This window comes from Nicotiana tomentosiformis, chromosome 12 (assembly GCF_000390325.3).
Source record: "Nicotiana tomentosiformis chromosome 12, ASM39032v3, whole genome shotgun sequence".
NCBI lineage: Eukaryota > Viridiplantae > Streptophyta > Magnoliopsida > Solanales > Solanaceae > Nicotiana > Nicotiana tomentosiformis.
Window position 1 is genome coordinate 52022729 of NC_090823.1, and position 18347 is coordinate 52041075.

The window sequence follows — 18347 nt, forward strand, 5'->3', positions numbered from 1 at the left end:
TTTCCTAATCCACCCGTGGGTGATACGGTACTACACTTCCATAATCGTATTTCATAGCATTCCAATGTGATTCTCCTTATGTGGGTATTTTAATCCTGTACAATTCATCAAATCATTACTCAATCAAAGGCCTAATCGTCATCCTTTATCTATCATAATTACACTCTCATTGTACTATCAGGGCGGCATTCCATCTCTTCTAAATGCCATTAGTCTTAGACTTCTTTGAGTTCATTCAGGATATACTGAGCTTTCTATAACTTAGAGAAATCATCAGCTCTCTTGTTTTCATGGGCTTAATCCTGAGGACTTATCCATTCTCGTCACCTTCTCACTCACCCTTTCTTATCCTTATTCCTGTCATAAAACCTTGTCGCTTTACTATACTTTAGCTTGCGACATATACGTATCTATTTATACTACTCGCAACCTTCCTTCAACTTGCTTGCACCATAGATTTCCTTATGTCATCTTGGAATATCAAGCGAGATATCACATCGTCTCTAACTCTTCTTTACTCTCTTAATTAGATCTCTCGATACTTAGAAACCATAGGTTGGGAGATATGCCACTAACGACGCCGCTACCATTCCTGGATACGGAATCCTAGCTCTTCTAACCTTCTATCTATAGTATGGATTATTCGCAATCTTCTGCATTTCAATATCTCGTATGTTGTTCACCTTTACCTTGCTTACCTTAAAATCTCGCATCACGTCTTCTATCTCTTTCATGACCTCGCTTTAACACAGGTATAATTCACATCCACAACTTAAAACTCTATTATAATACTTGCACCTCTGGTGCATACACAATTCGGTGAGAGCTTCATGCTGACTTCTTATTGATAGCATCCTAGGATGCTCAAATCTATTCAAGGACAAGAATGAAGCTTTGGAAACTCAAAGAGGGCCTTTAACAAGATGTCAACCTAAAGAGTTGCAAAACAAGGTCATTAGACTTCAAGTGCAAATAAAGAAGTTGTTAATTGGGATGGAGAGCTCAAGGATAAAGGATATGAGTTGTCTAGGTGTTATAATTATTTTATGGTCCAAATTCATGTCCAAGAAAGGTGGATTAGATCCCAAGAGACATCCTCTGAAGAAGGTCCAAATCAGGCCACCATTGGACCTATTTGGCACCTAAAAATGTGTCCAAACTTGCAGCTCGATAAGTCCTCCATGAAGCCACGTTTTTATAACATAAAAAGGACTTACTTGCTGCCCAAGAAAGGTTCAATAGGCGTGATAGAAGTTGGGTACAAGTTGGTGCCAAGTTGCTTGCAAGTTGCCTCCAAGATTTCCAAGATCCTATCCATGATTGGTTTGCGACTTTCAATATTCTATCCAAGATTGGTTTTAACTTATTTCCATATATTTTGGTACTAGATTTATTGCTTTCCTAGGTAGTTAAGGTTATGTTTTCCTTTTCTTAAAATTGTTGGAGTTACTTTCCAAGATTGACTTGGTTTTTATTTCCTAGTGTTTTTCCTTTTCGTAAGGTATCTGGACTTGTTGTCCAAAGTAATTTAGGACTTTATTTCCTTATTTTTAGGTAGGAATTTCGTGACCCCCTCTCTATATAAAGGGGTATCTTCTTTGTTTTTAGATTTTAGATTATTATAGACTATTATCAATAAAAATTGTGAGATTTTTCTTGCACTCTTGTGTGTGGCTATCTCTTATTTTTAATTCTCTACCAAAGGCGATTAGTTCTTTGTTAGATAATTGTTGTTATTAGGATTCAACTTCAAGAATAGACTTCTTGAATTCAAGAAACTCTTTCTTGAATTCAATCTATCTTTAATTTTTCGTTATTTTTTTATTTCTTGAATTCAAGAAACTTAATTGTTGTTGTTTTTTATTTGTTTTTTTTTAATTTTGCTTAAGAACCTCCCAAGATTATCAAGATTGAAATCTTGATTAGCCTATACTCTGATACCACTTGATAACAACACGATAGGGGTCCAAGAATTACTAAAGAAAATCAAGAAACATGCGGAAGCTAAAAGAAAATAAAGAAACAAAAAAACAACGGAAAATTAAAGATAGATTGAATTCAAGAAAGAGTTTATTGAATTCAAGAAGTTTATTCTTGAAGTTGAATCCTAACAACAACATAATGCTAACAAAGAACTAATCGCCTTTGGTAGAGAATTTAAAATAAGAGATAGATTGTAAAACCCGACCCTTTAGAATAACAAGAACAACAATAAGCCTAAACTTATCACCTTTCTTGAATACCTAGAAGTGATCTAAGATTTCGAAAGAGTTTAATCTTACCACCTTAAGTTGAGTCTTGAAGGTTGAAGAATAAATCCAAGAGTAGCCACACACAAGAGTGCAAGAAAAATCTCACAATTTTTATTGATAATAGTCTATAATAATTTAAAATCTAAAAACAAAGAAGATACCCCTTTATATAGAGAGGGGGTCACGAAATTCCTACCTAAAAACAAGGAAATAAAGTCCTAAATTACGTTAGACAACAAGTCCAAATACCTTAGGAAAAGGAAAAACACTAGGAAACAAAAACTAAGTCAATCTTGGAAAGTAACTACAACAATCTTAGGAAAAGGAAATATAACCTTAACTACCTAGGAAAGAAATAAATCTAGTACCAAAATATATGGAAATAAGTTAAAACCAATCTTGGATAGAATCTTGAAAGTCGCAAACCAATCATGGACTTGGAAATCTTGGAGGCAACTTGCAAGCAACTTGGAACCAACTTGTACCCAACTTCTATCACCCCTATTGAACCTTTCTTGGGAAGCAAGTAAGTCCTTTTTATGTTATAAAAATGTGGCTTCATATAGGACTTATTGAGCTGCAAGTTTGGACACATTTTTAGGTGCCAAATAGGTCCAATGGTGGCCTGATTTGGATCTTCTTCAGAGGATGTCTCTTGGGATCTAATCCACCTTTTCTTGGACATGAATTTGGACCATAAAATAATTATAATACCTAGACAGAATTATATCCTTTATCCTTGAGCTCTCCATCCCAATTAACAATTTTTTTATTTGCACTTGAAGTCTAATGACCTTGTTTTGCAATTCTTTAGCTTGACATCTTGTTAAAGGCTCTCTTTGAGATTCCAAAGCTTCATTCTTGTCCTTGAATAGATTTGAGCTTCCTAGGATGGTATCACTTATGAGGTTGGTACTCTTCTAACTCGCTTTATCGTAGAGCCATTATAGAATATGGCTATTGTACTATCTGTCTTGTACCTCTGATATTAAGAGTGATTTCGCTATGTTCTCAATCACGATGTCTATAATTTTCTCGGTCCAATAATCAGACTCCTGATTTACTTCGTTGATGTAACTCTTTAGTTTCCTCTTCCCTCTGATCAACCTTTATGTAGGCTTAAGCTATCTTCCGATCTGCGGCTCATGGTATTATTTATTACTTTAGCCCGTCAAGGGCGCTATGGAATATCCATGATACAATCTTCTAACAATTCAATCCTTTGTCTATGACCTGGACTCAATTATTTCTTTTAACTTATACCAGAGTCTTCTACGGCTGTATGATTATCATCATATACGCTGCATGGATAATAATACTCCGAAATCTTAAGTGCATTCATAACGTAACTAACTCTGGATCATTGATCGAATAATTCCTTTCATTCCATCTCAGCTTTCTTTAAACGTAAGCAATTACTTTTCCTGGTCTTTCTACCCCCTTGTTGTGTACATACTTAGCTTATCTTAGTTCCCACGCATGCCTGAATTTTTATGCAACTCACATGGTCTCAAATATTACCTTTGGTTTTATTTTCCGCTCATTAGCTATGATAGGTGCAATTTTCTTATAGAGCGCATACAATTTTGTAGTGAGACTGTTTTTACATGACCATTTCTCCTTCAAGTTACCATGTTTAGGTTGAAGCCTTCTTCCTTATTTTCTCAGCTATTCTTTCATTGAAGTACTTAGGGAGGATCCTCTGACTCTTGTAAAGCTGCGAGCTTATCAGATCGTATGCTTGGCAGAATTTTTGATGTTCTTCTTCGCCTATAATTATCCGTAGTTACTTATCTCCACGCCCTTGTGCTTGTAGGGTTGCTTCTGAACTAATATTTTGACTGACTTCCCAGAGGTACTCTCTTTTATTTCCGTAACACTCATATGTTATCTTTATCTACCCCAACTCCTATCTGAATATTTTTCAAGGTTCACAATATCATATCTGCGAGACTGAATTCCCCATGTTAGGGTTCGCTATGTTTATCTTGCACGATCTATTGATCTATCCTCTTATCTAGCCATAACTAGGCTCTTCCTAAATCAACTACTAACTACTCCTTGGCCCATTCTCATATCAATATTTCGCGTAATCTTTCTTGGGTTATTTCCTTTGTCTTAACTTATCGCTCGCACTGGCTCCTTATTTATTAATAACATCTCGGGCAGAAACCCTTACTTCCTCTCCTTGACGTCGTGCTTGCATAATATTCTGGAATCGTAGCACATCTGTAGGATTTGAATAAGTGCAATCTCATGCCCTTTTCATTTTTGTCGCACTCTTCCTTTACCTTTCCATAGTTACTAGAATTACTTAATTCTGACTTAATGCCACATCACACCATATTTCCTCCCTTTAGGGGATCACTAAGATTTAGTGCTATGATGATCTACGTATAGATGTTTTACCTTCTCATCTTTGGCATCTTATCACATCATCAATGATCCTTACTCGCTTCGCGGTAATCCTTTTGTACCAAGGATAATGAAATTCCTCACTCGCGAGGGTGACACTTAGTGTAACTGGCACATACAGCCCCTTAAGCTTAACTTTACTCACCTTGCTTGCTTTAGGGAAGCGCCTTCCTGAATGATCTTTAAAGAGTATTATTCTGTCGTCCATTCTATTATCGTCGGGACGCAATCTCTGAAATTCTCATGATGCCGACCATTACTCAGTCCCTAGTTTATGTTTAGTTTATGTTTAGTTTATGTTTAGTTTATCTTGTTCACCAGCCCATACTGATTTCTATTACTTTGGGGTCTAACTTTTCCTTCTGTTAGTCGCGCTGGAGTCACGAACTTATTTCTCGAAATGAGGATTTGACTTTATGGCCGATACTCTTTTGTTGTCTCAAGGCCTGTCACCTCTCGTCTTTTCCTTCACTTGACTATAGACCCTATAATACTGTCATTTTCTTGATCTACCATTGTTATCCATGTATCACATCTTACTCATAATGCTTCATTAACCCTCTGCTTATTTCCCTGCTAACATTTCTGTCTATCACTTTATTTTGAAAACTTCATCAAGATATTCTTTTGCTTTTAGCTCCCCTTGCTCCATCCACTAGCTCTTCAGGTTGCCTAACATTCTCTCTCTACTAGGGACGGGAGCCACATCAAGGTAATATCTATCCCTTCAAGGCTTCTAGCGCCTGTCTTTACAGTACTCATATCTAGCTGTACTACTTTAGAGTGCACCATTTGGGTATCTCACAAGGAGATCTATTAGCACATTCGCAATATCCTTCATAATGTCAGCTAACGCTAATAATCCATCCAACATTTTGGGTTACTTTAACCCCAGTTAGATCCTGATATCCCGTCCTTCTCTTAAACTATATATGTTGGCTCCCATAGGGCATAGCTGAGATGTACCTCTGTTACTATTGAAGGTAACTGTCAATGCTTATATTTTTCTGCCCTAGTTGAAAATACCGATGATCTTCATTAACTGGGTATCTCGTACCCTTCTTCACCTTGCTTTTTTTACTTACTGAAACTTGTGTCTACATTCTGATTCTCTTATGTAAGAATGGCATTCTTGCCTTAGGGATCCTTATCAAGAAGCTTACACGTATCTGCTGAATACCTTATATTTATCCATCATAAGAGTGATGCAAAAATCGAGTTCCTCTTACTCAACTCTTCCACAGCTATATCTCTTACCAACCGTCTTTCTAGATGTAGGCATTGTCGTATTATGAATAATATAGAGTTTAGGAAATTGAGTTCTTACAACTGAGCTCTACCACACGATCAAGAGTAAGAAGAAAGAGTGACAGTCCTAAATGCCCTGTAGCCTCCTGCTTATAAGTGTGGTGCACAACTGTCACGTCCCAAACCTGAAGAGACGTGGCCGGCACCCGGTACCATACTCGACCCGAGCGTACCACTCTGTAACTATGAACTCTAGAGGGGTAACCCTCAACCTAGGTCGATGAGGCCATATTCTGAATCATCTGAAAATATTGTCTCTCTCATCTGAGGGGTAAACATACCCAAAAACTCATATATATTTAAATATATATATCTATATATAAATGTGCAGGCTGACGAGGCCGCCATGAATATCTACTGATATACAAACTATACAGGACTTGTCTACAAGCCTCTAGAGATAGTTGAACTGTATCATGGTCGGGACAGGGCCTCGACCTACCCATCAAACCTATATATATAAAACAGACTCCAAGGTCTAGACTTGGTAACTCCGAGGAAGTGGAGCTTACCAACCAAGCTATCATTTAGCTCTGTCTACTGGTTAGGTCAATCCAGCTGTCTATCAGGACCTGCAGGCATGAAATGCAGCATCCTCAGCAAAGGGACGTCGGTACAAATAATGTACTGAGTATGTAAGGCAACAGAATAGCTGAAAGCTAAAACTGAACTGATGATATAATAACTGAATGTAACTGGGAGTCAAAAATAATATGAAGATATGCTTACCTGTTGATACTGACTCAACTCTCTCCATATAGTATGTAAAATATTTGTCCGGCCCTATAAGGCTCGATATATGTAACTGCCCTGCCGTAGTAGGCTCGCTTATAGGCGCTCGGGCATACTAGGCTCTGTATCTCGGCCATTCTGGGCTCGCTCATAGGCGCTCGGCCACAGTAGGCTCTGTATATAACTTACCATCTGATCAGAGGTTGCCCAATAGGGGCCTGCCCACCGATTATAGCTCGATGGTAGTAAAAATACTATAACACTGTATATATATACACTCTATGCTCTATTGGCTGAAATAAGCCAATACTAAACTGAATATGAAGTCCCGATAAGGGAGAATACTATAACTTCTGAGACTAGGATAATGTGAATAAATTCAGGAATACAAACTTCTCTTTGTGCTTCGTTATCAAAGTCATGTAGTTACGAGATCATGCCAAAATGAAGAAAGGTTTAGCCTTAACATACCTTAATTGCTCATAAGAGCTCCAGAAGGTAGTAGATGAAGAATCATACTGGATTTTTTTGTGAAAATAAGCAATTCCATATCTGGTTAGACTTTGGACATGTTCGAATATGTGAAGAGTCCTCTACATCATAATCACATTGTTCGCATTTTTTTGGTAAGTCGATTATCACCCAAAGAATTATAAATATTATATGTTATAAGTATATCCTCAAAAGTGAATGGAAAGAAAGGCAATAAATTTTATATTTCATTGCTTTACCTACTGCCACCGTCCATAACCCTTCTCCAAGAAAAATTTTGATTCATGCCACCAATATTAATGAATGTATGAGTCACACTTTTTCTAAGCCAAAAGTTGCCACGTGAGGTTATCTAACCTTATCCAAAGATTTTTAATTAATCTTCGACTAAAATTCATTAATTATCTAATTATTCACATAATTAAGAATTATATTAAATTACTTAAAATACTATTATTAAAATATTATAATATTAATAAATTATGGTACCATATAAAATCAATACATACACTATTATTGCATTAAAACATCCATGTAAAAATACATATATTTTTTTCACTTCTAATTTTTCTAATCTCATATAAAGAGTACAAATTTTCGTCCGCTTAATTCTTAAAATGGTAAAAAGATAACCTTCTTTTCTTGTGAGAAAATAATTTCTATATTTACAATAAAGAAAATCTCATAAACTTTCTTATTTTTATGTGTATAATTTATCATATTCAAAAATAGTAATAATGGTAACTATCCAAAATTATACTTATAAAACTTTTACTAAAATACTCCACTTAAAAGAAAATACCACATTAACATAATATCTAACGGTATCAATGTTGTTAAACTTACGGGGTGTAATATCTTTTCCCCCTCTAGAACATTCGTCCTTGAATGTTAACTATTACAGATTTATAAAATTTTCACTAGGGTCTCCTTTGTAACTTAAACTAAACCCCAAACTATATCTGAAGTCGCAACTATTCACAACCTTTTGTACTTGAGTATCTCGTATCTTCTTTACCTTTACCTTGCTTACCTTTTAATCTCGCATTGTATCTTCTGTCTCTTTCATAACCTCTCTTCCACATAGGTAGAATTCACATCCACAACTTGAAGCTCTACTATAAACTTGCAGCTCTAGTGCGTACACAATCTGGTGGGAGCTTCATACTTACCCCTTATGAGACTGGTACTTTTTTTTTTAATCTGGCTTTGTAGATACGACATCGAATTTCCTATGCTGGGTTTCACTTCATTTATCTTGCATAATCTAGTGATTTATCTGAACCTCTTGTCTAGCCATAACTAGGCTCTTCCTGAATTCCTGAATGAACTACTAACTACTCGTCAGTCCATGCTCATATTTACCTTCTGGGTAACCACTCTTGGGTTATGTCTTCTACCTTAACTTAACTTTTGCACTAGCTCCTAATGCATCAAGTGTTCATTCGCTCTTATTTATCAATAACATCTAGTGTAGGAACCCTTACTGCCTCCCCTCGGTGTCGTGCTTGCATAATGTTCTGGACTCGTATCATGTCTGTAGGATCTGAATAAATGCAATATCATTCCTTTCACCATTTACTGCATTCTTCCTTTACTATTCCATAGTTACCTCAACCACTTAACTCTGACTTAATACCATATTACACCATCTTAACCCCTTTAGGGGAGTATTAACATGTAATGCTATGAAAACTTACTTATAAATATTTTACCTCTTCATCTTCGACGTCTTTTCACGTCTTTATTGACTCTTACTTGCCTTGCAGTAACCCTTATGTAACAAGGATAATTAAATATCTTACACACGACGGTATAAGATACCTAGTATAACTGAAACACTTAGTCCCTTAAGATTAACTTTGCTCAAAGTTCTTGCTTTAGGGAAGCGTCTTCCTGAGTGACCTTTAAAGGTTATTCTTCTGTTGTCTATTGTATTATTGCCGGAATGCGATCTTTGAAATTCACTTGATGTCGACTATCATCACCTCATTCGATCCCTAATTGATATTCAGTTTATCTTGTTCACTAGCCCATGCTAATTTCTATTACTCCGGGGGTCTAAATTGTTTTGTCTTGGTAATCACGTTGGACGCACCAACTCATTTCTCGAAATTAGAATATAACTTTTGGCCTATACTCTTTTATTGTCTCAAGACCTCCTGTCACCTCTTGTTTTTTTTTTTCACTTGAATATAGAATCTGTCATCATATCATATTTTGATTTACCATTATCACCCGTTTATCACATCTTACTCATAATACTCTATTTCTCTCTTCTTATTCTATTGCCAATACTTCTGTTTATCGCATTATTCTGAAAACTTCAACAAAACATTGTTTCACTTTTAGCTCCCCTGGCTCAATCCACCATTTCGGGTTACTCTAACCCAAGCTGGATCTTGATATCCCATCCTTCTCTTAAACTATATATGTTAGCTCCCATAGGGCATAACTGAGATGTGTGTGGCCAATTGTACATACCTCTATTTCTGTTGAAGGTAACTTAGAATTCTTTTATTTCTCTGCCTGACGTGGAAATTCGGACAGTCTTAATTAACTAGGTACCTCGTACCCTTCTTCACTATGCTTCTGTTATATGTTAAAACTTATAGTTTTACCTTATGATACTCCCATGGCCTGCTATTCACGGGGTATGTTAGATATTCCTGTCATAGGGTAAATGGAAAATTCGCACATATGGTAAGCACAATCTAATAGGGTCTCAAACAGGGCCACGTAGTCAAGAATTCTCTCTCTACTAATGCTTTTACCTGTTGTTGTATTAGACCTTTAGCTAGCTATAATTATTCTAATTGAAAGCATCGCTATATCATTAGCAAATATAAGCTTTGGCTCGAACTCTTATAACTCAGCTCTATAGCACGATTTGGATTTGAATGAAGGGTAACAGACTCCTAAATGCCTTGTAGCCTCCTGCTTATAAGTGTGGTGCACAACACACCGATAAACAAGACTCTACTAGACACAGCTTGTAGACTCCCTAGGATAGAACTGCTCTGATACCAAGTTTGTCATGCCCCAAACCTGAAGAGACGTGGCCAGCACCCGGTACCATACTCGACCCGAGCGTACCACTCTGTAACTATAAACTCTAGAGGGGTAACCCTCAACCTAGGTCGATGAGGCCATATTATGAATCATCTGAAAATATCGTCTCTCTCATCTGAGGGGTAAACATACCCAAAAACTCATATATATTTAAATATATATATCTACATATAAATGTGCAGGCTGACGAGGCCGCCATAAATATCTACTGATATACAAACTATACAGGACTTGTCTACAAGCCTCTAGAGATAGTTGAAAGTATCATGGTCGGGACAGGGCCTCGACCTACCCATCAAACCTGTATATATAAAACAGACTCCAAGGTCTAGACCTGGTAACTCCGGGGAAGTGGAGCTTACCAACCAAGCTGTCATTTAGCTCTGTCTACTGGTTAGGTCTATCCAGCTGTCTATCAGGACCTGCAGGCATGAAATGCAGCGTCCTCAGCAAAGGGACGTCAGTACAAATAATGTACTGAGTATGTAAGGCAACAGAATAACTGAAAGCTAAAACTGAACTGATGATATAATAACTGAATGTAATTGGGAGTCAAAAATAATATGAAGATATGCTTACCTATTGATACTGACTCAACTCTCTCCATATAGTATGTAAAATAGTTGTCCGGCCCTATAAGGCTCGGTATGTGTAACTGCCCTGCCGTAGTAGGCTCGCTTATAGACGCTCGGCCATACTAGGCTCTGTATCTCGGCCATTCTGGGCTCACTCATAGGCGCTCGGCCACAGTAGGCTCTGTATATAACTTACCATCTGATCAGAGGTTGCCCAATAGGGGCCTGCCCACCGATTATAGCTCGATGGTGGTAAAAATACTATAACACTGTATATATATACACTCTATGCTCTATTGGCTGAAATAAGCCAATACTAAACTCAATATGAAGTCCCGATAAGGGAGAATACTCTAACTTCTGAGACTAGGATAATGTGAATAAATTCAGGAATACAAACTTCTCTTTGTGCTTCATTATCAAACTCATGTAGCTACGAGATCATGCCAAAATAAAGAAAGGTTTAGCCTTAACACCTTAATTGCTCATAAGAGCTCCAGAAGGTCCTAGATGAAGAATCATACTGGATTTTTTTGTGAAAATAAGCAATTCCATATCTGGTTAGACTTTGGACATGTTCGAATATGTGAAGAGTCCTCTACATCATAATCACATTGTTCGTATTTTTTTGGTAAGTCGATTATCACCCAAAGATGTATAAATATTATATGTTATAAGTATATCCTCAAAAGTGAATGGAAGGAAAGGCAATAAATTTTATATTTCATTGCTTTACCTACTGCCACCGTCCATATCCCTTCTCCAAGAAACATTTTGATTCATGCCACCTATATTAATGAATGTATGAGTCACACTTTTTCTAAGCCAAAAGTTGCCACGTGAGGTTATCTAACCTTATCCAAAGATTTTTAATTAATCTTCCACTAAAATTCATTAATTGTCCAATTATTCGCATAATTAAGAATTATATCAAATCACTTAAAATACTACTATTCAAATATTACAATATTAATAAATCATAGTACCATATAAAATCAATACATACACTATTATTGCATTAAAACATCCATGTAAAAATATATATATTTTTTTCACTTCTAATTTTTCTAATCTCATATAAAGAGTACAAATTTTCGTACGCTTAATTCTTAAAATGGTAAAAAGATAACCTTCTTTTTTTGTGAGAAAATAATTTCTATCTTTACAATAAAGAAAATCTCATAAACTTTCTCATATTATGTGTATAATTTATCATATTCAAAAATAGTAATAATGGTAACTATCCAAAATTATACTTATAAAACTTTTACTAAAATACTCCACTTAAAAGAAAATACCACATTAACATAATATCTAACGGTATCAATGTTGTTAAACTTATGGGGTGTAACAACAACACACCCATAAACAAGACTATACTAGACACGACTTGTAGACTTCCTAGGATGGTTATGTTATCTACTATGATGCCTCGGGCATTGGATTGGGTTGTGTACTGATGCAGCATGGTAAGGTTTTAGCTTATGCTTCTAGACAACTAAGAAAGTACGAGAAGAATTACCCAACCCACGATTTAGAGTTAGCCACAGTGATTCATGCACTAAAGATGTGGAGGCACTACTTGTATGGCATTTATGTTGATATCTATACAAATCATATGAGCCTCCAGTATATCTTCAAGCAAAAGGAATTGAATTTACGTCAAATGAGATGATTGGAGCTACTTAAAAATTATGACGTTGATATTTTATACCATCCGGGGAAGGCGAACGTGGTAGCCGACGCCCTCAGCCGTAGATCTATGGGTAGCATGTCATATTTATAGCCAAAGAAGGGGGGAATAGCCCATGAGCTACATCAGCTAGCTAGTCTTGGTGTTTGGTTACTGGACTCAGGTGATATTGGAATTACTATTCAGGATACGGCAACATCCTCGTTAGTAACTGAAGTGAAGGAACTCCAGTACGAGGATCCTGTGTTAGTTCATTATAGGGATACCACCCCTCAGAAGGAGAAGACACCGTTTGAGATTACAGAAGATGGGGTCCTCAGATATCGAGAATGATTATGTGTCCCTAATGTTGTAGGGCTGTGTCGGCAGGTTATGGGAGAAACTCACTATTCTCGTTATTCTATCCATCCAAGAGCAACCAAAATGTATCATGATATCAGGGAAGTATATTGGTGGGACGGAATGAAAAAGGATATAGCGGAGTTTGTTGCTCAGTGCCCTAACTGTCAGCAGGTCAAGATTGAGCATCAAAAACCCAGTGGAATATTGCAGGCTATGGAGATTCCGACTTGGAAATGGGAAGTAATCAATATGGATTTCATCGTAGGCTTACCTCGTACCCAATATAAGTTTGATTCTATATGGGTGATTGTTGATAGGCTTACAAAATCAGCCCATTTTCTGCCTGTTAGGACCACATATTCCGCAAAGGATTATGCAAGGCTTTACATTAAGGAGGTAGTACGACTGCATGGTGTCCCTGTACCTATTATCTCGGATAGAAGAGCTCAATTTATAGCTAACTTCTGGAGGTCCTTCCAAAAAGGATTGGGGACTCAAGTAAGTCTTAGTACAACATGTCATCCCCAGACAGACGGTCATGCTGAGCGTACTATTCAGACATGTGAGGATATGTTACGGACTTATGTGATAGACTTCAAGGGTAGCTGGGATGATCATCTGTCGCTTATTGAGTTCACGTATAATAATAGCTATCATTCCAGTATTCAAATGGCTCCATACGAAGCTCTTTACGGACGAAAGTGTAGGTCGCCTATAGGATGGTTCGATGTTGAAGAAACTAAGTTAGTAAGACTAGAATTGGTACAAGAGGCAATCGAGAAGATAAAGCTTATACAGGAAAGGCTATTAGCAGCTCAAAGCCGTCAGAAGTCTTATGCGGATAATCGACGACGAGACTTGGAATTTCAAGTTGACTATTGGGTATTCCTAAAGATATCACCGATTAAAGGCATTATGAAAGTTTTGCATTTGCTCGTTTCGTTTGTATCGTATGGATCATGCCAAAAGGAAAGAAGGGATAGCCTTGACATACCTGAGCCGATTCTCTTGACAATCCTTCTAACACACGTCAATTGCGGCAAATCACGTAACGACAGATCGAAGTAGGAAAAATCCGTATGATATTCTTAAGAAAGATTGCACCATACTCCCTTAGAATCACAAAATCCCGTTGTTATTATGCTAAGAAGTCTCGTATGAGTTTTTTTTTTGTTGAAGTAACTCATGTTACTATCATATCTTGGATGAAACTTTCTTGCTGAAGCTTCACCCGATACATAATAGTCATAAGCCTTTTCATTTTGTGAGTTTAGAGAGGCATTCTTAATCACATCTTTCAACCAAAAATGAGATAAGATGTACATAGATCTAAATAGTATCACCACCTCCTTAAGCATAAGGATAGTTGGCAATTTGCTGCCATATTTTCATAGTCCCACGTGGATTGTCTTACCCCCCCACTAATTATCCAAATCTCACTTAAATAATTATCCACAAAATTCAATTTACAAGTTAATCTCCCACTTAAAAATCCTTAATTACCCAATTATCCACATAATTAAGAATTATCTCAAACTACTTAAAATACTACTCACTTTTAACATACTTTATATACCTTACTATCATGATAATGTGATACCTTGTATGGCACTAGTCCATAAATACGGGGTATTATAGCTTGGACTGTATTTTATCTCAAAATGTCAAACTTCGACGAAACTCATTTTCTTCGATTCGCTTACCTTCACGAATTTACTTATCAATTGTTTGAAATAGCATAATACATATAATCTCAAAATAATCTTGTTCCCAAGCTTACGTCGACTAACTTACGATGAAACTTTAACGTACGAAAATGCGGGATGTAACATCTCATTTTCGAGCTTATATCAATTTACTTATGGCGTACTTTCACGTACGAAAACATGGGGTGTAACATCATTCCCCCCTTTGGAACATTCATCCTCGAATGTTGACTGATGCACTTATTATTTTCATAACCTATGTCTTCCGAATACTTTAATTCTCTCCTTGCCATTTAGGCAACTATTCTGTGAATAAATCCAAAGGCTAAGGCATTCCCCCCTTTAGGCCTCTGTCTCATACCACGACTTGTGGTCGGAATCTTTCCAATCTCGTAACTGTTGCTACCTTCCATCATGCAGCCTGTACGACTTTTTTTTCCTTGCATGTGTGCCTATGCGACTCTTCCCTCCAGCTTTTGGCCAATCTCTAGGCCTCACTTTGTGAATATATGCATAACTATGACAAGATGTCCCTCTGGGCATCTATAGGTATACTGAAGTTCTTCGCTTGGTACTTTGTTGAACTTACGAATATTGCTATATCTTACTTCATAGACCCGGTTATCCATTCGTATGACTTTACTGCATCTAGGTAGGTCATACTATACCATAACTCTTACTTCGTTTTATCGTTACTGAGGTCTGCTACCAAACTCTAGGTTACTCTTTCGTTGCTTATCATATATGTATAAATCTAAGTCCTTTAATGCTTCTTCATTATTGTTCATCTTAAGAATGACAGCCTGATCTCATCTCGTACTGTTGAACTTTTATCCATCTATTATTGATTCACCTCAATATTGATCTATACTTCCATAACCGTATTTCATAGCATCCCAATGTGATTCACCTTACGTGGATATTTTAATCTTGTACAATTCATGAAATCTCCATCTCTCTTTTTTTCTTCAAATCATTACTCAATCGAAGGCCCAAACGTCATCCTTTATCTATCACAATTACACCCTTATTCTACTACCAGGGCAGCATTCCATCTCTTCTAAATGCTATTAGTCTTATACTCCTTTGAGTTCATTCAGGCTATACTGAACTTTCTATAACTTAGAGAAACCATCAGCTCTCTTGTTTTCATGGGCTTAAATCTTGAGGACTTATCCATTCTCGTCACTTTCTCACTTGCCCTTTCTTGTCCTCACTCCTGTCTTCCTAAAACCTTGTCACTTTACCATACTTTAGTGTTACACCCCATGTTTTCGTACGTGAAAGTACGCTATAAGTAAATTAATAAAAGCTCGAAAATGAGATGTTACATCCCGCATTTTCGTATGTTAAAGTTTCATCGTAAGTTAATCGACGTAAGTTCGGAAATGCGATTATTTTGAGATTATAAGAATTATGCTATTTCAAACAAGTGATGAGTAAATTCGTGAAGGTGAGAGGGTAAACAAATTGAAGAAAATGAATTTCATCAAAATTTGATATTTTGGGACAAAATACGGTCTAAGCTATAATACCCGGAAATGATGGACTAGTGCCATACAAGGTACCACATGACCATGATAGTGAGGTATATAAGGTATGCTAAAAATGAGCAATATTTTAAATAATTTAAGATAATTCTTAATTATATGAATAATTGGGTATTATTGGTTAATGGGAGATTAATGAGTTAATTAAAGAATTGGTGAATAAATCTTTTGGATAAGCCCATAACCTTAGCATGGCAACCCACCAATCCAACATTATGACTGTTATATTATAATTGAAAGGTGGCATAATTGAGTAGATTATGTGACATTAGTCATCATAGTGGGGCCCACACCTAAAGGGTTAAAGGTAACCCTTCAAATTCACAAAATCATTTGCTTTCATCTACTAAATGAAGAAGGAAAGCTTCAACAAAGCTAATGGTTTGCAATAGCAACGTAATTGCTCCAAACATTCCATACGAAGGCCATTTAATACTATAACAACTCATTCAAAAATGTTAGCAATGTGAATTTTGCTACAAAAATCATATGAGACTATGTAATATTATGGCAACAGAATTTTACGATTCTAAAAGAGTACAATACAATCTTTCTCAAGAATATCATACGGATTTTCCCCTACTTCGATCTGCCGTTATGTGATGTCGCAATTGACGTATGTTAGAGGGATTGTCAAGAGAATCGGCTCAGGTATGTTAAGGCTATCCCTTCTCTCTTTTTGGCATGATCAATACGATACAAACAAAACGAGCAAATGCACAATTTCCATAGCTGACTCTATTCATAGAAGTACTAGGGGTGTCTATATTCTTGATTCCCCATGTGAATTATTATTATATCTATTGTTCATGGGTCTTAGAAAAATACGTATTTGATAAAATTTATCCGAAAGACATATTAGTTTTATGACATTTCGAGAAATCTTATTAACGTAACTCTTATGCATTTCATGTATTTATACATGCACATTGACCCATGACCAGATGGGATATGTATATATATATATATATATATATATATATATATATATATATATATATATATATATATATGTATATGGGATATGGGAAATGTTACGGCGTTATATACGCATCACCACCTGATCAGCTGGTATACGTTGATGATTTACCCACAGTGGCCGAGATGATATGATGGGATGCCCTCAGAGGCTTGATGATGTTATGACATATACCTAAGCATGGTATGACATTTATACGCATATGCATGACATTGTAAATATTAATGATTCACAGAGTTGTTCAGACTTACATATTGAGTCTTTTACTCCATGTTTCTCTCACGACTATTATTTACTGATTTTCATTCCTTACATACTTGGTACATTATTTGTACTGACATCCCTTTTGCATGGGGACGCTGCATTTCATGCCCGCGGGTCCCGATAAACAGGTCGGGAGTCCTCCAAGTAGGCAATTAGCTCAGCGGAAGATGTTGGTGTGCTCCATTTGCTCCAGAGTTACTTGTTTGGTCAGTATGATTTAGACGTGTATTGTTTGGTATGGCGGGGCTCTGTCCCGACCTTTATGACAATTATGTATTCTTAGAGGCATGTAGATAGATATCATGTACGTAAAAGATTGTATGGCCTTGTTGGCCTATGTTCAGTGTACAAGTAGTTATTTTGGTCTTAATGTCTTATGTATAAGTTGGTATTACATGTTGTATTCTACTTATCTCACAGCAGCCTCTCCGGCTTAGTTATCTATGAAAGTATGATACGAAAAGATACATTATGTTGGTACTCTGTTGAGTAAGGTACCAGGTGCCCATCGCGGCCTATCGATTTGGGTCGTGACAAAAGTGGTATCAGAGCAGTTCTATCCTAGGGAGTCTACAAGCCGTGTCTAGTAGAGTCTTGTTTATGGATGTGTTGTGCACCACACTTATAAGCAGGAGGCTACAGGGCATTTGGGACTGTCACTCTTTCTTCTTACTCTAGATCGTGTGGTAGAGCTCAGTTATAAGAACTCAGTTTCCTAAACTCTATCTTATTCGTAATACAACGATACCTACATCCAGAAAGACGGTTGGTAAGAGATGTTATGGAAGAGTTGAGTCACAGGAACTCGATTTTGCATCATGCTTATGATGAGTAAATGTGAGATTTTCAGCAGATCATGTGTATACTAAAATGTGTAAGATTCTTGATAAGGAACCTTAAGGCAAGAATAACTACCCATATGGTGAAAAGCAATGAGAGATTCAGGAGGTAGATACAAGTTTCAACA

At 36.6% G+C, this 18347-nt stretch overlaps 1 protein-coding gene across 1 annotated transcript in view; it reads left to right on the plus strand.

The window, feature by feature from the left end:
• Positions 1-13949, plus strand: part of LOC138902634 (uncharacterized) — a 34812-nt gene extending 20863 nt beyond the window's left edge. Inside the window, exons 7-8 of the mRNA XM_070190519.1 lie at positions 12909-13379; positions 13482-13949. Of these exons, the coding sequence (XP_070046620.1) occupies positions 12909-13379; positions 13482-13949 (939 nt within the window). The remainder of the gene's footprint in view (positions 1-12908; positions 13380-13481) is intronic.
• The last annotated feature ends 4398 nt before the right edge of the window (positions 13950-18347 follow it).